At 40.1% G+C, this 23,486-nt stretch overlaps 1 protein-coding gene across 1 annotated transcript in view; it reads right to left on the bottom strand.

The window, feature by feature from the left end:
• Positions 1-10,673: 10,673 nt before the first annotated feature.
• CEP83 (centrosomal protein 83) overlaps positions 10,674-23,486 on the bottom strand; it is a 32,318-nt gene continuing 19,505 nt past the window's right edge. The window contains exons 8-16 of the mRNA XM_018572293.1: positions 21,272-21,386; positions 19,795-19,939; positions 19,528-19,677; positions 17,613-17,688; positions 16,040-16,197; positions 14,517-14,646; positions 12,524-12,627; positions 11,667-11,853; positions 10,674-10,856 (exon numbers count right to left, since the gene is read on the bottom strand). Of these exons, the coding sequence (XP_018427795.1) occupies positions 10,674-10,856; positions 11,667-11,853; positions 12,524-12,627; positions 14,517-14,646; positions 16,040-16,197; positions 17,613-17,688; positions 19,528-19,677; positions 19,795-19,939; positions 21,272-21,386 (1,248 nt within the window). The remainder of the gene's footprint in view (positions 10,857-11,666; positions 11,854-12,523; positions 12,628-14,516; positions 14,647-16,039; positions 16,198-17,612; positions 17,689-19,527; positions 19,678-19,794; positions 19,940-21,271; positions 21,387-23,486) is intronic.

The following is a 23,486-nucleotide window of genomic DNA, read 5'->3' as shown; positions in this document are numbered from 1 at the left end:
CAGTTCCTGTGTGCCATCTTGTATTTGGGAGAAAGAGGAAACCGTTACAAAGCCAAGGTCCCATACTTGCCTAAAAAGCCCTCCATGATTTTCAGCCCTTACTCTTTTGGCTTTGGAATTGTTTCCTCTTTGTGCAAATTTGCTCTACTGGTTGTGGCTGTAGCACCTTCCTTTCTTGAACATAATTATATCACTATCTTGTATTTGGGAGACGGCTGTCAGTACCTGGTAACCCTGAGTGCCCCCCCCCCCCATTATGCATACACAAGATTAGGGGCTGCGGGGAGACTGCCCTGAAGCCTCCAGGAATTTGGAATGGGCCAAGGGTTACAGCATCCTCGTCTATGATGATAGGTTTTCTATATGTGTGGAGGTCCACTTTAAATAAATTTGCATTTAAAGCTGAACTGCAGGAAAACAACTAAATCACTGTATAGACATAAACTGTTTTACTTGCCAATATATTTTTAATTCTGTTCAGCTAGTCTTATCATCCAGCCAGCTGTGCCAGGCAGTTCAGCCAGATCCTCAACTTCTAATGAATCAGCAGTGCAGCATGGTCAAGAACACTGGTAAAAACTCACCCCAGCTTTCTGATCAGACTAGGAAGAAGCAGCAGTAAACTGACAAGGTCATCACTCTGCTCTCTCTTCCTGTTCTTTTCTAGCACAGATGCACTGCAGAAGAATTTGTTTTTGCTTCTTGTGCTGGCACGCTCTTTCCAAGTCTAAGTGCTTCTGTACAGGGAATTAGAGGAAGCTTTAAGTGGTGTTTTCTTAGACACACGCCTGAGGTTCAGCTGCAATAGTGCTTCTGAAATAGATATAATTTTTCCAAATCTGTTGCAAATATACAGTATATGTTCTAAAGGAGTCAGTTTGGAAGGAACTTGTGACGGGGCAGCATGGAGCCGGCTTCCCAGCCAATCAGGAAGCTGGGCTGCGTGTAATGACTCGCTGCCCGGCTTCCTTATTGGTCGGGAAACTGGCTTCATGCTCCCTCGTCACCTCATGACGAGGGAGCATGGAGCTGGCTTCCCGGCCAATGACTCGCTGCCCGGCTTCCTTATTGGTCGGGAAACTGGCTTCATGCTCCCTCGTCACCTCATGACGAGGGAGCATGGAGCCGGCTTCCCGGCCAATCAGGAGGCCGGGTACCGCGTCATTTCACAGCGCCCGGCTTCCTGATTGGCCAGAAAGCCGGCTCCATGTTTTCTCGTCACCTTTGGCTTCCCTGCTAATAGTGAAGCCGGACGGCGAGTCATTACACGCCGCCTGACTTCCTTAATGGGACTTCCGGTATCAGTATTCGGTATCGGCGAAAATATTGTTACTCGTACTCGATATTGAAATACCGGTATTGGTGCATCCCTAATTATTTATTATGACACAGAACAACAGTTTGTAAACATGGCAATGGTACTGGTCGAGGCCAGCCCATTTTAAACCAAAACGTTCAAAAGAAAAAGTGAACTACAATATTTTCAAATCTCCCGGAAATAACTATTTCAAAAGTATAAATTCTGTTAAAAGTACGCAGGTTGTTTATGTGGACTCTTGTAAAACAAAACGTGTGCGGTTTGGCTTTGATGGAGCAGTCATTTTCTAAAATAGTATGCGGCATATAAATCAGGAATTGGATTCTCTCATCAGAGGTTCTTCAATGAGTAAACCCTAATAAAAGTAATTTACCATCTAGGTATATGCTTTTTGTATATCGGTAAAATATAGCTAAACCGAAGAACAAAAATGGAATATATTGTTGATCCTGATATAAATTCAGTGTCCTTGTAACTTCCTGTGTACTGAACTGTTATCGGTATTCCCAGTTCTCATCTGTGATGTACCAAAGATCTCCCCCCCATGTAGTGCAAATGAATATGGGTGAGCTCAGCTTCGGGCTGAACCTGGTTTGAACTGAGCTCCTCCGAACATGGAAGTGAGATGGGTCCAAATAGCTGGGAGCCACGTTATTCCCCACTCCGCAGTAGGACATAAAAAAGGGTCAGGATGCTTGCGGTGAGATTTTTACCTTAATATGGCAATGTCATTGACCAAATATACCCATGTGGCCATAAATGACTTCAGAGCACACCACTCCTTTGGTTACGTGCAGCTGCGGGAGGAGAACTCCCCGCCTGCAGCTGACTGGGCAGCAGTGGAAGGAGCTTCCTTCTGGGTTTGGAGGAACTTCAGTTTGTACCGGGTTCAGTCCTAACCTGGGCATATCCCTAAATATAAGGAGAGGGGGGAGGTACTTGTAGTTCAAATTAGGATATTAGTCTAGAATGACAACACTGTTTTTCCATGTACAGCACAGGAATGTACGGTGAATGAGTGTTGTCCTCTTAGGACAGGATTTGTCTGTTACTGGCAAGATCACCAGGTAAAAATAAAGGGGGAAAAAAAATAAAAGAAGGAAACTAATGCAGCCTCCACATTTTAGGACTTGGAAGCTGCAATATATTACATTTTGGTTTTGGAGCTAGATACACTTTAACTTGGGAGTGACCATAGGCAGTGCAATAAGACTTTATTTACCATTTCTAAAATTACATTTTTTATTACTACCTACCTCACTCATCTGCTTTTTTTAGCTATAGCTACAACTTGGTTAGGGCATTCTTACGTAATATGGCTTACGCTAATCAGCTGCCAAGCTGCTGATCAAATATGCATATGCTTGGATGGGACCAATGCTTATCAAGTTAAGTAATAATTATATGCAAAGCACAGTGACCCATAACAACCAGCTAGTTTACTGGTCCCTTACGCAGAAAAAAAGAAAGATTGTTATTGATGGGCTGCTGATATTTACCTCACTTTAAACATTGTTCTTCCCCTATTTTAATAGCCTGAATGCCTCTTGCATTACTATACATATTTAATACACATTGCAATGTATATGATTTTGACAAATAAAATACTAAATAACAGTTTCTATAGTTGATTTAATAATTAGTAAATCATTTCAGAGACAAAGCTGATTTATGTTTAAATAAAACCCTCTATGGTAGAAACAATCACACTCAGATTTCTATGTTATCCTTTTGTATCCATTCACATCTAAATAATTTGCAGGAGCAAAAAGTACAGGAGCTTCTTTGCAGGCATGATCGTGCATTTTTGGACCCAAAAGACTTTTAAAGGGAGCTCCTGGACAATGTGCCAATTTCATACCTAACATGTCTACTCATCCTAGTAACTAGATTTCCATTGGCAAACGCTCAAGCTTAAAAATGCACAAAAAGCATCAATCACACACAAAAAAGCATGAAAAGTGTCCAAAGATGGTGACGATCAAGTGATAATCTAACCTTAGATTTGTAAATATGAATGTCAATATTCAGAGAACCACAACCTTTTTTTTGTCTGTGCTCACCCTGCTTTCAGAGCAGTGGGAAGTGTTCTGTGTCTCTGCTCTCCGCCAACACTGGCAACAATGAAATTATCACCTGATCAGCGGTAGTCTGTACCAATTGTTGTTTCATTTCGTCTGTTCGTTGCTGCAAAGTGACATTTGAGCAAAAAAAATTATTTTTATTATTTTTACAATCTGCAGAAGAGGGAAAAAAAAAGCGTGGGGTTCCCCCCAAAATCCATACCAGGCCCTTTAGGTCTGGTAGGCATTTTAAGGTAGAAACCCAGCCCCAAAAAGGGGGGGAAACGTGGGGTCCCCTTTAACTTTCATACCAGACCCTTGTTAGAAACACCTTTTAAAACTTTTTAAGATGTATTAGCTGAGTATTTGTTCAGGCTACACAACACATCTTGTTCTGTTAAGCTTTCTAATTTAAATGCTGTGGAATGTGGAACTATTCTCGTTATCCTACTACCGTGTTTCCCCGAAAATAGGACACTGTCTTATATTTTTTTTGGCTCAAAAAAACACACTAGGTCTTATTTTCGAGGTAGGTCTTATTTTTTAAATTTGTTTATGTACTACAATCCATACATATTCATGTACAACAGTCTACATGTATTCATGTACACAAATATGGTGATCAGGACAATAAGGGGTGCCGAACCTTTGCTAGAGCAATTTGGTAACCAATAGCTGGCCAGAATGGGCGAAGCACACTTTCACTATCGATTCTTCGCAGGCGGAGTGCATTTGGTATCACTCCACCTGTGACAGGAGGCGGCGCTATAGAGGAGGCATCTGCTTATGCGGCTCTGCTCCCCCCGGTGCCGCCTCGCTTCATCTAGGGCTGGCTTCGTTGGCACCGCTGACTCTCTCCTGCCTCTCCCGCGGCTCTTCAAGTTCCCCTTATGCCACCACCGGCCCTGGGAATGGTCACAACTAGGTCTTATTTTCGGGGTAGGTCTTATATTTTAGCAATTCCCAAAAATAGTACTAGGTTTTATTTTCAGGGTAGGTCTTATTTTCGGGGAAACAGGGCATGCTGCTATCCTAACTATCCTCCTATGAAAGTGAAGAAGAACATACAGATGCAAAGCTAAGGCCTTATAACAGCTAAAGGACCACAATTGCATCAAAATGTTTAATTCTGATAACTGAAAGTGCTTAAGATATGCAATGATTAGTATTTGAGTTCCTGTCTTTTTATGTTACATGGCTTTATATATTTTTTCTTCCGTTTTGGGAAGTCCAAGCCGTCCAGTAAAAGTGACAGAGGCTGGGACAAAATGCAATAGTTGACCTTTATTGTGTAATCTTCATGGATACGACAAAGTGGCTTTACCACCAGTACTAACACTTCACCTCTTTAATGTAAATTCATTCATGCCAACAATATTACTGGCACTGCTGCTGATAAATATCATTGAAAAGTCCTTTGTACAGTTTGTCTTTAAAAACTTAATTTGAATAATGGCTTTTAGATTTAAAGGAAAACTGTACTAAAAGAAAGCCCGTGTCTGCCGTTGTTGATCTTTTTTTTAAATCTGCTAGTTTTTTTCTGTCTCTGTCATCAATACATTTCAATACTCCAAGAAAGTCAGTGCTTTTGATTTGCTAGTCACACCATGCTATATTGCATAATACTACTGAAAAGTGTTGTAAATCAGTCCAGTAAATGTAGATCGTCAGTAAAATGTTGCTAACTTATTGGGCCATTCACAGATTTCATAACCATCCTCTCTGCAAACCCAGCACCCTACCCTTTTCACTTCCAGTCTCGGTGGCTGATGTTACAAGCTGTCATTTCACAATGACAAGAGCTCCCACTTATCCAGCAGCGTAACAGTCATGGGGGGGGAAGGCTGCAGAGAAAGCTTCTCATTGATGAAAGGGAAATCAAGATATGCTCCGAACAATGATGACTGCAGCTGATTATGAAAAACACATGCGCAGAGAATGCTCAATTCGTACAGACTACCGCTAACGAATTTCATCCGAATCCAAAATGAATTGACTTTCGGACCCGAATTCCGAAAAACAAAATAATGCAAAATCCGAATCGAAACTAAACAAATGTTTTGCCGGTGCACATGTCTATTGTTATAGATGCAAAGGGTGGGCCAACTCAATATTGAACCCTACGGACTAAGACTGGGATGCCATTAAAGTTCATGTGTGTGTAAAGGCAGGCGTCCCAATACTTTTGGCAATATAGTGTATATACATTATGGTGCATTTTTTCGCACTAACATTTTTGTGTAACCATCTCACACCAACTATATTATTACATTTTTTTGTACTATATTATTACATATTTACTGTAGCAATTTATTGGGAATTTCCAAGGAGCTAGAACACATTTCTTGCTGTGTTTATCATTTTGGCAGTCAGTTTCTGGATCTTCATTAGGGGGCCCTCAGGTCTATTAAATGTCATTTTTTACATCAGTGAAAGAAGCAAAAGGATAAAGCCCTGCATAATTTGCATTAATCATACTTTACCTTATGCCTTTTTTATTATGAAAACAAAATTATATATATAGATAGATACAGTATATATTACTGTATATACACACACAGTACAGTATATGTATTGTGGTTTAAGCCATTTGTATTTTTTAATCATAAATATCAATTAGTTTCTGATTTTACTGACAGCAATTTGCAGTACAGGAGTTTGCACTGACAGGTAGCCTTCGAATATATTTTTGTATGACCACTGGTCACTGCTAATGTCTGCATGGCTCAGTTCCTATAGTGTCCGTGTCACACCATGCTCTTTCATGGTTAAATCACCATTCTATTGCAGCTGAGAGCGTGCAACAGCCAACTATATATAGAGCATTGTGTCTTATGTAGAATGGAGGCAGCATTTATGGCTGCTGTATGTGCTCATCTACGAATAAACTGGATATTTCTACATTGATGATTTCGTAAACAGTAAAGCTAACACTAGACAAGATGAGATGATTTGTTTGTCTGATTTAATGAAGATACGAGTAAACTAGATGTAGACCCAAAAATTCTAGCAAAACAGTTCTGCATTCTGTTTATAAGTGCTTACATATTATACAAACGTTACATGAAGTTCACTGCCAACCAACTATTGCCAAAGTTCACATGCATAAAACCTAATTAACAGCGAGAACGCTGAGAACGGTATTTCACCATGTTTTAAAATCAGTTTGATATTTATTTTATTTTTTGAAAAACAAAAGTAATGCAACTGGAAACATTTGTAACATTGTATCTAATATTTGCCATTCCACTAATGCTACTGCTATCACTTTGTGAATCAATTTTGGATGCCTCTTTTCACATGGGTGGCAGGTTTTACCACCCCTCTGAAAAGTGATCCGCAGTGGAACATCTTCAGAGAGCAGCTAAGTGGTAGTTTGGAGGCATTCAGGAGGCAATACTGATGCCTTTTTATCTCAGGGGAAAAATTTTATTTATAAATCACACAGCAACTGCGAAACCACCAAAATGTTGTATTTACATTCACTTCTATAGCCCTGAAAAACTTCAATTAAGTTTTTCGGTGTATCACCAACACTAAGCTTCTCTCACCCGACACTGCTTTTACCCACAATTCCCAGCTGTCAAAATGACCGCCGAGACTTGCTATGTACCACAAAAAGGGAGCAGCTGTCAAAATGCAGTTGCTCCTGTGTGAAAATGAGACTTGCAGACTATCTGCAAGTGTCATTTAGAAAACATAATGTAACACTTTCTACATTCTATTTACTATTTAATTAATACGTAGATCAAACGTGTGACCGTTGATTTGCAAATTACATCAGTTAAAGCAACCAACAAAGCCGCTTGAAGTTTGCAGAAACCTTTGCAAAAGCTTGCTGTGCATACTACTCCTATACAAGCTAAAGTCGATATGTACAAGGCCTCAAGAGCATTCTCTGCGCATGTGTTTTTCAATAGGAGCTGCAGTCATCATTGTTAGGAGCATATCTTGATTTCCCTTTCATCAATGAGAAGCTTTCTCTGCAGCCTTCCCCCCCCATGACTGTTACGCTGCTGGATAAGTGGGAGCTCTTGTCATTGTGAAATGACAGCTTGTAACATCAGCCACCGAGACTGGAAGTGAAAAGGGTAGGGTGCTGGGTTTGCAGAGAGGATGGTTATGAAATCTGTGAATGGCCCAATAAGTTAGCAACATTTTACTGAATATCTACACTTACTGGACTGATTTACAACACTTTTCAGTAGTCTTATGCAATATAGCATGGTGTGACTAGCAAATCAAAAGCACTGACTTTCTTGGAGTATTGATGACATAGACAGAAAGTAACTAGCAGATTAAAAAAAAAAAGGAGATCAACAACGGCAGACACAGGCTTTCTCTTAGTACAGTTTTCCTTTAAATCTAAAAGCCATTATTCAAATTAAGTTTTTAAAGACAAACTGTACAAAGGACTTTTCAATGATATTCATCAGCAGCAGTGCCAGTAATATTGTTGGCATGAATTCATTTACATTAAAGAGGTGAAGTGTTAGTACTGGTGGTAAAGCCACTTTGTCGTATCCATGAAGATTACACAATAAAGGTCAACTATTGCATTTTGTCCCAGCCTCTGTCACTTTTACTGGACGGCTTGGACTTCCCAAAACGGAAGGAAAAATATATAAAGCCATGTAACATAAAAAGACAGGAACTCAAATACTAATCATTGCATATCTTAAGCACTTTCAGTTATCAGAATTAAACATTTTGATGCAATTGTGGTCCTTTAGCTGTTATAAGGCCTTAGCTTTGCATCTGTATGTTCTTCTTCACTTTCATAGGAGGATAGTTAGGATAGCAGCATAGTAGGATAACGAGAATAGTTTCACATTCCACAGCATTTAAATTAGAAAGCGTAACAGAACAAGATGTGTTGTGTAGCCTGAACAAATCCTCAGCTACTACATCTTAAAAAGTGTTTCTAACTGTACTGAATTGGCATTATAAAGTGTTATAAACAAAAAAAACGCCGGGTGTGCACACGAGAGTTAAGCAGAAAGATAGACTCTTGTTTGAACTAATACACTAACAGATCCACATCCGGTGTCCCCCAAGGCAGTCATATATCACAAAGCTCCTGCTGACGGAGATACCATTCCCCAATCTGCCACTTCTACACTCCTGGAATGTCCACCCCAGAGATCACTCTATACAGCATAGCATTGGATAGATTCCTCTTCAGTCACCAACGACACCCTCCTGTTTCCCCCTGTTTGCACTTTCAGCCTGATCGCCTTGTCCAGAGAAAGGTTGGGGTTTTTTTGCCATGTCATGAGAATGTTCTGTTGTAAAGCTTGGGAAATGAATGGAGTAAATGAAAACAGTCTTGAAGGTAAATACAATAAATCTCAAGCATATGTATTCAGCTCCGCAGGAATGACTGACAACAGGATCGAAACAACCAAACCTGACCCTGCAGTTGTCAACTGCTCCTAAGTACACTCATTTATTAGCTCTGTTTTTAATCTCAATGCATTTCAGTTAACGCCCCCAAAAATTGGGGGAGGCAGGGGGAGCACCATGATATTATAAATATCCTCCTCAGGCGAACACATAAAGGCAGGAAAGGAACACAGCATAGTCTATGTCTAGGACATAGCCACAGATTATGAACAAACAACATTTAACTATTATTGTAGTGTCAATAGTGCCACCTTGTGGAGTGCTTCTAAAAGTAACAAGGTTTATCCACAGAAACACCTTGACACAGGTTACACCTCTATCCGGATTTTTAGCAACTATACACACACACACAAAGATAGCAATTAGAGTGAGCCTCTTCTATGTGCTACTGAAACAGACTGATTAACATTCAGGTTCTGGCAGGAGCAACACTGCCCAAGTAGTAGAGTTCTAATCCACCAGTAGATCTGTAAACCACAGCTATGCCTATATAATACATAATCTAAAACAGTTTTCTCCATTCAAGCTGTATTAAATAAAACTATCTTCTTGCTGTATAGAAAAGCAACACTACTTATATACTGTAGCCCTATACAGGTTTCCCACATCCGATAGGTGTACACCCAAGGGGAATTCTGACAAGTGTAAAGAGCGAATCTGCATGGCAAAATAAAGTCTGAAAGTTTAAAAACTTCTACATAAAAACCAGATCATTTATTTTTTTGTCACTTTAAAATATAAAAGGATACATTTTGAGAGGGCATATACAAAAGTACATACGGCAGGGAATAGTTAATCAATTCTACTATATCTGTAGTCATAAGAAGGGTACATAAAATAGAAGTTTGGAAGCACTGCTCTAGGCTTCTAAAATAAGTCTACTTATACTGTAATTCTTAAAATGATGGTGTTCTTTAGTGTTAAAATGTATCCACATATTATCCTTCGTATAAATATGAAAGCTGTCATGGCACAATACAAAAGGTACAATATTACATAATAAAAAAAAAACCACATGACTTAATATTTCATAAAGTGCACATTTTTAATATACCTGACTTAGTTCTTGCAGTAAACAAAAGTAGTGGAAACATACATTACAAAAGTTCACACTGTATAATAAACATCATTCGTATATAAGGTACATTGAATTATCACAGGACATTGATAGATGTAACGCAGCTAAACTTATCTGGGATATTTCTGATTGGAGCCATGGCAGCAGAAAGAGACGGATACTCCCCTTTCCTACATACAGGATACCATTCTTCTGCACCCCAAAATCCAATCCTCACCGATAAGTTGTTTCCTCTGTCAACACACCGCTGTCCTGGTGATGGCAGGTTTTTATCACAGCATGTTACGGCACACAGAAAGAGATAGGGTGAATAGCTATTGTAAAATGATCACATTCAAAGGAGACCTGTACTAAAAGAAAATTGTATGCTGCCATTGTTGACCTTCTTATAATGCTAGTCCCCTCTTTGTCAAGCTTATGCTCCCCCTTCAATACCTCGAGTCCCAAGACATAAGGACAATTATAAGACTCTAAAATCAAAACAAAAAAGGACTGAAGAAACAAAACAGCCAAGTGACTGGTATATTCAGAAGAGGCCACCAACAGCAGACTACATATTTCTCTCAGGTTTCCTTTAATTGTTATGAAAAGCCATATGATCACTGTGATCACAGAGTGCGCATTTCATGTTTGGCAAATTATACCCATGTAAACAATAATCTTTTTTTCTGTGATGTAGTTAATAGAAATTTCACATTATAATAAAAACAAAATAAAAAACGTATACTACACTTTTAATAAGCTATACAAAAACAGTCATGGAGACAAATTACAAAAAAACAACAATTAGTGTACAGTGTCCTGAATGTTAGCCTGAGGCACTATTCTCTTCTTCTTCTTCTGTATTCCTGCGCCGATGTCCTGAGCCTCCAGTCTCTACCTTATTGCGCTCTATAGGTGGAGCAAGTTCTTCTAATTGCCTCTCCTGTGCAATTTCCAATTCCTCCAGTCTTTTTCGAAGCATAGAAAGCTCTTTTTGATGTTGTTCCTCCTGAAAGAAAGACAATACTGTGATAAAGTAAAAACATGATTAAGCTATTCCACTTATTTTCTCATTCTACTTTAGAGGAGAACTATGGGGCAACCCATAATTATCCTCAGGGTCATGGGAGGACATATACGGTGTTCTCCGGTGACCCAAAACTCAGTATATAGCGAACTATTGTCCACTATATGCTGAGAGCGTTGCAGCTGGGACAGATCCAGACAATACTGTCGAGATCCACCCTGCTGGCTGATTGACAGCGGGCTCAGCCTCTCTAGATTAGTGTTACTAGGTATCTGAATTTGGCCTGTAAACAGTCTCTCACAGTCTGCTGTAAAGCAGTGACCAGAGGACAGGAGAGAGAAGCAGCACAAAGAGCCAGCCTGGTGTGCTGCAGTGCAAGGAGCATGCTGATAAGAGAAGTGAGCAAGGTGACAGATAAACTCATCATTGTGCAGATTCTCCTTACACTGTCCAGTCACAGGGTGGGCTATTAAATGTATATGACCAGTGGCCCACAGAAAACGGGATAAAGATCAACAACATGATTGCACCACAAGGTACCTGCATTCTGGCTCTGCAGTTAGTCCAATCAGTGGCAAACAGTCCTTATAGAATATATTTTCAACATGTATTCCAATTTTAGTGAAAAACAGATTTTCTGCGAATTTACCCATTGCAAACTGAGCTGTGCACATATTGGATTATACATTTGTATCAACATGTGTACATGCACCTTACAATGTTGTAAAAATAATCATCAAAAAGGTTTATTATTATTATTATGAAGTCAATGAAGGTGAAGACATTGTTTACCTGAACACTATGGACAGAAAACTCAGCACCTGGAACCAGTGTGGAAGACAGGTAACTGGCTGGATGCAGAAAGCCAGATGTGGCAATGTTTGGTCCAAGTATTACAGTGCGAAACTCATTGTGTCTACGCTGGAGGTCCTTCAGCCTTCTCTGTAGACGTACATACTCTTCTTGAGAAATGTTTTGCCTAAAGCATGAGTGAAAAATTCAGTTACATACATATCTGCAAACAACGGAAGTCTTCAAAGTCTTTAGTTTAGATTTTGGATCAAGTAGACTTAGAACCTTACATAACTGTAATGAGACCACTGCAGTCCTTTGGGAGAGTTAGATAATATACTTACCTTCCCCTGGGTTTCATATTGCAGGGGGTGATGCCACCAACCTTCTGACAAGTGACCAAAAAATGCAGAGTACCTGAAATCTTGCGGAATGATGCTACGACACTGGGCAGTATCTTCTTCTTACGAGATTTTGGGCTACTCAGCATTCCCTAGAATCTTGCCGAAGGATGGTGAAGTTACCCTCATCTAGGTGCCACAAGGGAAGAGGGCGGTTGGGTGCAGTGGGGTTAGACAACTTTTTTTTGTCCCACAGGTATTTATTAACAGTGGATTGCAGCAAATTGGAATGGGTTGCTCTAACTGAATAAACAGACCTTGCTTTTTAGGTGCGGTCTGCTTAAAATGCACAAACACTGAGGGCCCATCCACACCTTGGTGTCCTGGTGCATTGTATTAATGTGTTTTTGCCAGCAATAATGTGTGCTTGTTAGGCAGCCCATGCAAAGAAAAATGTGTAACACATGCAAAAACACAAACACTAACCATTACACACTAGCCAAACTGAACACTCACCTATTCAATACAGATTTTTCCGTCTCCAGTTCCTCTTTTTTTGCCTCCAAAATTTCGACCCTTGCTTGTAGTTTTTTACACTTGTTGTCATGTATGTTTTTTCTCTATGATAAAAAAGATACAAAAAAATGAGTTAAAAAAAAAAGCATAAAGTGAAAAAGGAAATCCCTACTTCAATATTTCCATATCAAAATCCACATATGTTACGGAACAAAGCAACATTAAATCTCCATTTATAAAACAATTAATTATTATTAGAGCTTAGATTAGGGTTTGATAATGTGAATATAATTAGTCAGACTGCCTGAATGAAGAAGGTACGACTTTACATTTTTCTCTCTTTACTATTAGATACTCCACTTTGCAATGACATGATGGTGTAAATGAATATTTCTCAGCACCAAAGTGAAGCGATACCTTTAGGCCTTTGTTCCAGAAAAAAATGAACATTAAAGATTCCAACTTAAATACCTGAGAAAGATGGGATCTTAAATGCACTATATGATTGGGATCTCAACTTCAGTTGCAATAGCGTCCTTCACCATGCCACTATCTTTCGACAAACCAGTGAACAGCTCAGCAGCCGATAATGAGGCTCTCAATGGTTTGTGTCATAGCAGGGACTGTGACAATTCTAAAAGTTGAAGCCAAAGCATAGGCCATAATAATATGTATATTCTCCTACCACTGGGAATAAGCAGGCACAAATAAATAGGTGTTGCTTTTGGTGCATTTTTACTGTTAAAATAACCCAGCGGGTTTAATTCACCATAATATTAGCTGCAGTATTACCAAAAGCACACATTTAAAAGTTACTGTGGAAACACACAGTAACGCAGTGCAGCTGCCCAGGAATATTGTTTTGTATACAGGCATTAATTGGGTGCAATAGTTCAGTATTTTGGGGACACCATTTGCTAAACCTGTGATTCTGCAGTCAAGGGATTCTCAGCTCTGTAACACTTTGCCAATGCTATTCACAGGACTGTCCCATTCTAATTAGTCAGAACCATGGGCAAAATATTCGTTAGACTCCTCAATCCCCAGTACAGTCACCTGAAAACAATGAATGCAGGGTGCTGTAGTGCTGATAAAAGAAGTCTGAACGAGTAGTGCAACTTATCAGTGGGCTACCAACACGATCCTGGAAGCATGCAAATATAAGAAACCTCTTAATAGAGAGCAGCATTAAGGAGCCTACAGTAGTTGGAGAGAAAATTTCTCTCCAGAATCATATGCAGAAGTTCAAGATCACCAACCTGTGGAGCAGTTTGCAGCAGTACCTGCAGCTGAGTCTCTGCAGGATCAGTCTGCTGCTTCTTACCTGCACCCCACCCTTGTTTACTGTTCATCTGTACCTGTGCAATCGCTTTTAAACTACATGTAAACCTGTCCTAAGACTTCAGTCCATGTGTTTAGACGTTCTCACACTCCCACCTGCTGGTTCTTATTGGACTCGTCCTTTGATGTGATGCCTGGAATAGCTCAGTGCAATCAGGAATTGCTTGTGCAAATACCTCTCTGATTATCGGTTCCCAGACTGCTGTTCCCATGATCCAATTCTGATGCCCATTAGTAACCTCTACTTGTTTCTAGACTATACATGTTATCCACCAGCTCTAACCTTTTGCCTGTTTGAACATGAGCCTTCTGCTCTGGTACTATGATTTGTTTCCAACTGCTGTCTACTGTCGCTAGTTTAAGTGTAGCTGAGGGTCACAGCCTGGAAGTCGTCTGCAGCAAAGTCCATCATCCATTGCAGTGTGCTGTAGTGGACACTGGGCGGTTCCTTAGACTCTGCACCTCGGCCCTACATTAGCCTGGAAACACAGAGGGCCCACTCCCTCCATGACACTGACAAGGATATTTGGTAGACTAATGCAATATAGCAATTCCCAGATGGAAAAATGACATGTTGAGCACGAAGGCTGTGCTCCCTGTATGCATCTCACAATTAAAAGATTGTTTTATGGGATTTCAGATACAAAATTACCTTTTTCTGAGCTACAGCTGCCCTGTGCAATTTGTCTTTTAACTCCTTGTATTTGTCTTCTAGTCGGGACAGGTTCTCCTGTAGTTTATGTTTCTCCTGGAGCCACTCAATTCTATTCCCCTCAAGTTCTCTGTAAAAATTAATTAAAAAAAACATTAAGCCATAGTAACATGAACAGGCTTATCACAACATCTTTGCTTTAAGGAAATAAGAACAGTGTTTGTATTAGGTTTATTAGCTAAGCAATGTCATGCATAGAGAATTTATGTTTAGAACAAAACAGAGATCACACAAGATTCGAGAATATATACAAACTGTATTTGTTACATGTCACTGCAATATACCACGCTTAAGGAATCCCTCAAGCTATCCCATACCAATAAGGAAGAAAAAAAAAAAGAAAGGAGGGCCTTAATGTGCTGAGACAGTAAATGTTAATTTGTAAAAGAGTTTTCGGCAACTATACATGGAGGGTTTGTTCACACCAATTACAGTGTGTTCCAGCACGGTTAGCTGCTGGAAATCACTGTATCGCATTCTAAACTCCCCCCTGCATTCTGGAGCGGGAAGGGGCTTGCATTCCGGTGCAGTGCAATTGCATAAAATAGTGCATGCACTGCACTGGAACGCACTGTAATCGGTGTGAACAAGCCCCAAGTCTCGTCTTGTATGTGCACAATACCATCGATAGACAATCCTAACTGTTTACATTAAAATGGTGCAGTCTAAGGTGAGTTGAGTATCTGATGTGAAGGGGGTATGGGGATGTTGGACAAATCGAGGCAGAGACCCTGGCTAATTTGTTGCGCCTAGGCCCTGAAGCATCAATCTATGCCTATGACCGAGTCACACTAAATTTTAATATTTAGTTACATCAAAGAGTTAAGGTTACAAAGATGATGACCCCCCCCTACTTTGTTTTATAATGTCACCCCTGTAGCAAAACATCGTTTTGCATATTTACATTGGTCCAACATACAAGGTGATATCTGATTGGATTGAGGGGGGGGAGAAGAGGTGACTTTATGTAAAAAAATACCAGACAGTTTCTGAATAGCTGCTGTGCCAAGTGACCAAATCCCTGTGTTTTTAGAGCAGAAGGAAAGCCGCTCAGCATAGGAAACCGGCATCTGGGAGATCGCAGCAACACTGTAGTAGCTCTGGCTACTACAATGCTTCACAAGATTCCCAGCAGCCGGTCAGATATGGCAAGGGCATACTTACATTGGCCAAGGTGGACCAATGTAAGTATGCAAACTAATGCATACCTGGAGTTCAGTGTAAGTTACAGAATAAAGATATATAGCACTCTTAATATTTATAACTATAGCAAGACATCTCCTGCATTTTAGATTGTAAGCCCTCACGGGCAGGGCCCTCCTTACCATCTTGTCTTGAATTGTATTGTGACTGTAATGTCCTCCTTATATTGTAAAGCGCTGCGCAAACTGTTGGCGCTATATAAATCCTGTATAATAATAATTTAAAAATATTATATCAACCATAATGAAAGCTAGTCTCACTTTTCTGCATCATGCTGAGCCTTTTCTGCCTGGCTTCTAGCACTGCGATTTTCTTGTTGAAGATGTTCTACCCTTTCCCTTAGTTTCTCATTTGTGCGCAGTAGATTGTTTTCAGACTCTGATAAAGATGCTACCTGAGTTTGTAAGTCTTTCATTTCCTGTTAGAAGAAAAGGGAAAACCTGAAAATGATTGGATACATACATACATACATACATCATAGTGTTTAGAATGAGAGAAGCTCACATTATAAAAGTCATTCATAACACTACTAAAATATACATACAGTTGTGTGAAAAAGTGTTGGCCCATTCCTGATTTTTCATTGTTTTGCATGTTTGTCACACTTTGTTTCAGATCATGAAACAAATTTAAATATTAGTAAAAGATTAAAAAAACACAAGTAAACACAACATGCAGTTTTTAAAAGGAAGGTTTTTGTTATAAAAGAGAAAACAAAATCCAAACCCACATGGCCCTGTGTGAAAAAGTGTTTCGGACGGGAGCGCGCGGGGAAGACACAGGTACGTTTAAATAAATAGCAGTGCTTCTAACAGTCGGCTTTTATTTATACAGTTTAAACCTTTTAGCCCCCCCCCCAAAAAAAATTAACAAAAAAACTGCTGCAATAACTGCTCAAAAAGTGTTAGATGGAGTTAGACTTTGGTTGTCACTTAACGTACATAAATGAAATATCAATCTAGGACGGTCTTGTCCAAAAAGTAACAAGGCTGCTGGGCGATTTCACTACAGAACAAAAAACCATTGTCACCCTACTACAAGAAATGGAAAAATAATAGAACGAATGGCAGAATTAACAGGTAAAAAAATAATGTAACAGGAGGGTCTCAAAAAAACAAAAACTGCTTTGCGAGTGCTAGTGGGAGATTGCATTATATATGTTATTTGTGATTTTGCTAATAGCTCAAATTTACATGTGACCAGAGTAGCTGGAAAGCAAATGAAGAGCCCAAATGTATGGAAGAAACAACCACAGAGGGTAAAAGGGAGACAAAGGTCTAGCTGCAAAAGACATTGCCTACCAGCTACTACAATAGGACTGGGTGGGCTCTACACACCAGATATGGTCAGGGTAAAATATATTGCACAATAACCTCTGCTGATAAATACTATATAATATTTAGCTAATAAAAACAGATATTAACTAAACAAAACACAGCTTCCAGTAATCTGCATGTAAAACATTGGCGTAGTGGTTAGCGCTTCTGCCTTGCAGCACTGGGGGTCCTTGGTTCAAATCCCGGCCAGGTCACTATCTGCAAGGAGTTTCCATGTTCTCCCTGTGCTTGCGTGGGTTTCCTCTGGGTATTCCGGTTTCCTCCCACACTCCAAAGACATGCTGGTAGGTTAATTGGCTCCTGTCTAAATTGGCCCTGTATGTATGTATGTATGTATGTATGTATGTAAGTAATATAGGGACCTTAGATTGTAAGCTCCTTGAGGGTAGGGACTGATGTGCAGTATGTAAAAGCGCTGTGTAAATTGTCGGCGCTACATAAATACCTGTAATAAATAAATAAAACATTAATGTTGTACATGCATCAGCATCCTTACTCGTTTGAGGTCTGCTACATCATGAACTTCCTTCTTTATCTGTTCTGCATAGAACACTTGTTGCTGGAGTTTAGACCTAAGGGAAGGAGCAGAAGAGGTTAGCTATAGCTTAGAGATTAATTTGAACACCACCAAAAATATTAAATTGCCCATCAAATAGAAATGTACATTTTGTAGAGTCCCCAGATTGGCAGATGTTTCAACAGACAAAAAAAAAAAGGAGATAATGGATCTTCCCTTCTTTCTCTCAGCTGCTGCACCTACAGTGATTTCTCTCTATTCTCACGCAATGTTAATCTCTGATGCACAAGTAGTGTAGGGACTGCTCTCAGGTGTGTATGCAAACAGGAATGGTCCTAAAACCAGTAAATCAGAAAAACTTTATGATAATGGATACTTCAAGCATGCTCATGCTGTCCATATATTCCTATGTCTGTGATTTGTTTCCATTAAAGTTAGACCATTGCAGTGACACAAATTATACTACATAAGTAAAACTTTAATATTATATTTCAAAACATTTGTGGCATTCACTGTGAGTGTCTCTGGTGGGAGCACATACTTATGCATATAAGAAGAGGAACATTTATTCCTATGCGTAATCACAGTGGGTCTCGGTACCCCCAACCAAGGAAACAAAGTCCACACAATCCTGAAAAAGGGAATCCAGGGCACACATAGCAAATCGCTCTGGTTTATTGTATCAAGAGAAAATTAGCAAAAACAATAAATACCATCATGGTTGGATGATTTTGATTGTTTTTAGTTTGTGCAAAGTTGTTTTGATACAATAAAGAGTGATCTGCTGTGAGTGCCCTACATTCCCTTTTTCTGGATTGTGTAAACCTTGTAATAAAAGTTGATCCAATGCAAACTAATAATACGTGTTGTACTAAGTCGAAGAGACTGCCAATGCCGAGTTCCTTAAAAAAATGCTATTTGCCCATCTGTCTCTGGCCTCAATACTTAGAGAAACCTGGAATAGTTCCTGGAAATAGAAGTTTTATTATTTTTTTAAAGCGGGCTCCAGCTAAATAGGGGAAGCAGTTACACATTGTAAATGTAAGATGTGGCACTGTATGGTGGATGATATATAGCCGCAGCATTACTTTGCATACTCTTGTTACAGGTTTATTTTGAAGCACACCAATTAGCCATTTTAAATAAGTTAGTGAATGTGATGTATGCACCTCTGCTTTGCTACACATCCAGATAAGTAAAACACTTATTTTCTGGTTCAACTATGCAGGTTACTGGATTCCCTCCATCCTGTTCATTGGACAATGACTTATCTTCATCAACTTTGTCCAACTAGTAGGGGGCTCAACCATAAGGCAATAGTGGTAAACGAGAGAGATCGCACTTACTAGCAGATGTCTGAATATCACAAAATTGGCTGGCCAAAATTACAAAGCCATAGACATACAATTGTGTTTTAACTGAGAATTTAGCTAATTGTTTGGAGTTCCACTTTAAACATTTAACAGTAAAAGAGCAGAACCACAAGATATCTGCTGTTACTGTAATTAGAAAACCAATCTTTGTAAGGTTCACCTAAACTAGGCTCACTTTGTTACCAGGGCCCACCTCAACCCCATTACTGGACACTGAGGGACTCTCATTGATGAAACAGATGACAATGGATGTGGCCTAGTTCAGAAGTCATGAAAGTCAGGCCTCAGTATCAAAGTAACAGTAGCTGAAGAGAGGCACACAGAGAAGAGCTTTCCGGCTAACAGACAAAAGTGGGCATCTTGTGCTTACTCTTGGGCAGGACTTTACCTTTTAAGCTGCATTATTAATCAGATGTAGTCACTCAGCATTTAGGATTTACAATCCATTTATAGTAAGAATAATTAAGCAACTACTTAAAAAGAGAATAGGCACTCAAACACTTCTACAAATGAAATCTAACCTTAAATTCTGAAGTTCCTTTCTGACAGATTCCTCTGCTAACTGAGCAATATGAACCTTTTCTTTGAGTTGACTTATTTCCGTGTTGTTCTGATGGTCCTGGTCCTCTTTATACTTCTCCAGTTCAGCTAGTCTGTTTTCTAGTTCCATCCTAAGGGGAAATATAGCAGCCAATATCTAAATCTAAAAGGCAGGGGACCGCACACAAAGTGGAATAAACAAGTGGGTACGTGCACAGTAAATGTAGCAGTTTTATGCCATTGCTGACCTTTCAGCCAGGATTGTAGCAGTTTCCTGAAGTCCTACTTCTTTGGCAGCTTGCACTTTACGTATTAGCTCGCGCTCTTTCTCAGCCAGAAGCTCCTTTTGGCGTTCCAGGGTTGCTGTCAGAATCCCATTTTCTGTTTCTAAGTCTGCAAATAGAATTTTCCATTCTAAAGTTATTTATTTTTTTCCTTACACAGCAGCTACTTCAGCCAACTATATAGCTCCTTTTAACTACATTTTGTAGGTGCATTATTATAAGCCTGTTAAAAAAAGGTATAGAGATTCCTGCTGCAGGAACCTACAAAGTTCCTGCTGCAGAAAACCCAAACATGCTGATCAGAAGCGCTCGCTGTCACCTATTTAAGTAATATGATTATATGCGGTTAGGAATAGAACACTAACCCTGGAAGCATAGCCAGGGATAGTGATCCATTCCTTACCACATGCAATTACATGTGAAGTGCCAGTGTTCTAATCACATTTTTGGTTTTTTTAAATGGCGAGCATCTACGGCAGGCATACATGAATATCTAAAAGGAGATAAAACATGTGTATAGATATATATCTACACACATGTTTATCTCTGTGTGTATATTTATATAAAGATGGTATATATGTTATAGCTTATTGTTATATATTATTTAGATTTTATAAGTAATATTTTTTAGTTTTTATTAACATTATATGGCAAGAAATGTGGCTGTAAAATGTCTGGGCCTACGGGATTGTGTTTTAACAATGGGTCTATACATTTTCTGGACCTGCACATCTGCCGTAGCATGTGAGATTTCTGCACTCCCTTCTGCACCCCCGGAAATCCATAAATCTAATGGGCAGTAGCCTGTGAGATTTCTGGACTCCCTTCACACGCCCCCGGAAGACCAGAAATCTCACTGGTCTGGAGAAGTGGTAGAACACCGGCGTTCTGCTGCTTTCAAATGCGGCTGCTGTCACCCCATCATTAACTTAAACAGGTGACAGCAGCCGCTTCTAAACAGCATATTTGGGATTCCTGCAGCAGGAAATCAGTACTACTGAAGCCTGTAAAGTGACAGTAAGCACTCCCATTAGGATATAGGTTTAACCCCCCCTTTCCCCCCCAAACAGGAGAAGAATATTGTTCTAAAAGCTTCTATAAAAAGGTTGTTCAAATCTTCTTTTACAAATCCTTTGTAAAAGCTTGCTATGCACACACTGTTCTTATACAAGCGGAAACCCGTATAACCAAGGCCTTATAACAGCCAGTCGTATCAGTTATTGGAAACCCATTTCTACAATCTTACATGTTTTTAGTGTAGATGTGAGCTAAGGTGAATCCAGAATAAGCCTTATATCATGATTTTCATGGAGGTTGTAGAATTTTATTCAAATAACACTACAAATTGCTATATTAAAATACATTTCATAAAAGGCACAATATACACTAAAGTCACGTTTTAAATTATTGTCAAACACTCTTATGTTTAGGGATACACTACCTTCGAGTTGACCTTGAAACTTGTCTTTATCTTTCTCAGCTTCATTCTTTGCTCTGGCAGATTCTAATTTTATGTTGGTAATTTCAATGCTCTGGGAATGCTTTAGCTTATCGATCTGTATTATAGAAAATGAGCATATGTTAGTGCTTAAAAACTGATGTACCAAACCATTTCCATTTCTGAGTACATGCAAACGTATCTTCCTTTTGAGCGCAAGAGAGAACTATGGGGTAACCTTTTTTCGCCATAGTTCTCTTTAGGGTCACAGAGGACATATACTAACCCCTTCCGTGACCCAAAGCTCATTATATAACGGGCTATTGCCTGCTATATACTGAGAGTGCCACAGTCGGGATGGATCCACCCAGCTGGCTGACAGCGGGCTCTGCCTATCTAGAGGCAGAGCCAGCTGTGCCCTCGCCCTCCCCCTCTCAGTCCATTCCTTCAGTCAGCGCTGGAGGATCGGAGAGGGGAGGGAGCAAATCCCTGCGTGGATCGGTGACTGACAGTCACCACTCTCTGTAGGGAGATGACCGGGAAGTGAACGAGCGACAGTATGTGTTCACCTCACTTCCCGATCAATAGAGCCGATATGTGACAGTTTCAATGTCACACGTCGGCTCGAGCTATGAGGATAAGTGTAAATCACTCACCTCATAGTTCCCCTTTAATACCAATTCAACTCCAATGCAATATTTAAATTCAACATTAAAATATACAAGCATTTTGCACAAATATCATATAGGAAGCATGCTTACAATGTTGCCTCCAATTTTACTGATTACATTTCCTGAATAGAGATATTCAGCAAGGAAACAGTTCCACTCTTGGTGGACATACACAATAACAATGCAATCAGTTTTTCTCACCCATCCCATGTGCTTACTGGGACTGCATTTATAGCTCAGCCGGATCTGCAATGCTTTTATTTAGACCTTAGATCGCTCCTTGAGCAAGCTGAAAAATAGTTTTCTGGATTGTATTGGTCATCTCATTTGTTTATGGTTATACAACATGGGGTGCCGATGAAATTAGACAAAAAGGAAACGCCTGGGCCAACAGCTGCGGGGACATCAAGCTGAATTTTGCAGATTTAGAGTTTCAAAGCACCACAGCAGAGAAAGGCAATGAGCAGAAGAGCCTATCGCACTCAATCACATCCTGGCCATTCACTGGATGCCTCAGATAAAAATAAGTAGTGTTCTCAGCAAAAAGTCAGGTTATTCACTATGCCAATCTAACATCAATTTTTTTGTTTGCTTGTGTTTTAAGGTATCTGTAAAAACAAACTTTAACAGCTATGTAATGCGACACTAAACTCAGGAGTTAAGTCTTAAAAATGCATTCAAGTGCCTTAACTACAAACAAAACTGTATCTTATTTGAGTATATCACTCAAATCATCTCTGAATTGGTGCCGACACTGTCCTTCCTTCTGGAGGGTGGCTACTTTTCTTCCCCATGGTCCCTGTGTGTTATTTTAGGGGCTATTCATAGTAATCCATGGGTGTTAACATGAGGTGTGTTAAGGCAGCCCATTCATTATAAATGGGCTGCGAATTTACTATAACAAATGGAAAAACGCTCATGACCTTTTTTTGCAATAAGGCAGCGCACCACAGTTCACGATATGCATGTTGTGGTAGGAGGAAATTCACAGTGAATGGCACGGCATCACACTACCCACAGTTAACCACCTTCCGTCCATGGCCGTTTGTGAACGGCCGGACGGACGTCTGCTAGGAGCGGGAGGACATCTTAAGACGTCCTGCCCCTCCCCCCTCTCGTGTGCGGCACTCAGCGCGCACACGAGAGGGGAAACTGCGAGCATGTAAACAGCCAGCGATGGCTGTTTACATACAAGCGATCAGGGGTCTCTAGAGACGCCCGATTGCTTGCAGGAGCTGCGGGTGTGCGGCCTCCCCACCCCCCCGTACCTCTGTCCCGCCGTCTCCTCGTCGCCGCTGCCGGTCCATGATCCGATGTGGCCGGCGCGGCTGGGACCGGCACGGCGACGCTCTAACAGCAGATCAAAGGGAGATCATTACTCGATTTCCCTTTGATCTCTCTTCCTGTCCCCGAATGGAGGAAGTGATGTACAGTGATACCTTGGTTTACGAGCATAATTCGTTCCGGAAGCATGCTTGTAATCCAAAGCGCTTGTATATCAAAGCGAATTTCCCCATAGGAAATAATGGAAATTCAGATGATTCGTT

Source organism: Nanorana parkeri, unplaced genomic scaffold (assembly GCF_000935625.1).
Source record: "Nanorana parkeri isolate BGI_ZX_2015 unplaced genomic scaffold, ASM93562v1 scaffold1989, whole genome shotgun sequence".
Classification (NCBI taxonomy): Eukaryota; Metazoa; Chordata; class Amphibia; order Anura; family Dicroglossidae; genus Nanorana; species Nanorana parkeri.
This window is presented reverse-complemented; position numbering and strand designations above follow the sequence as displayed.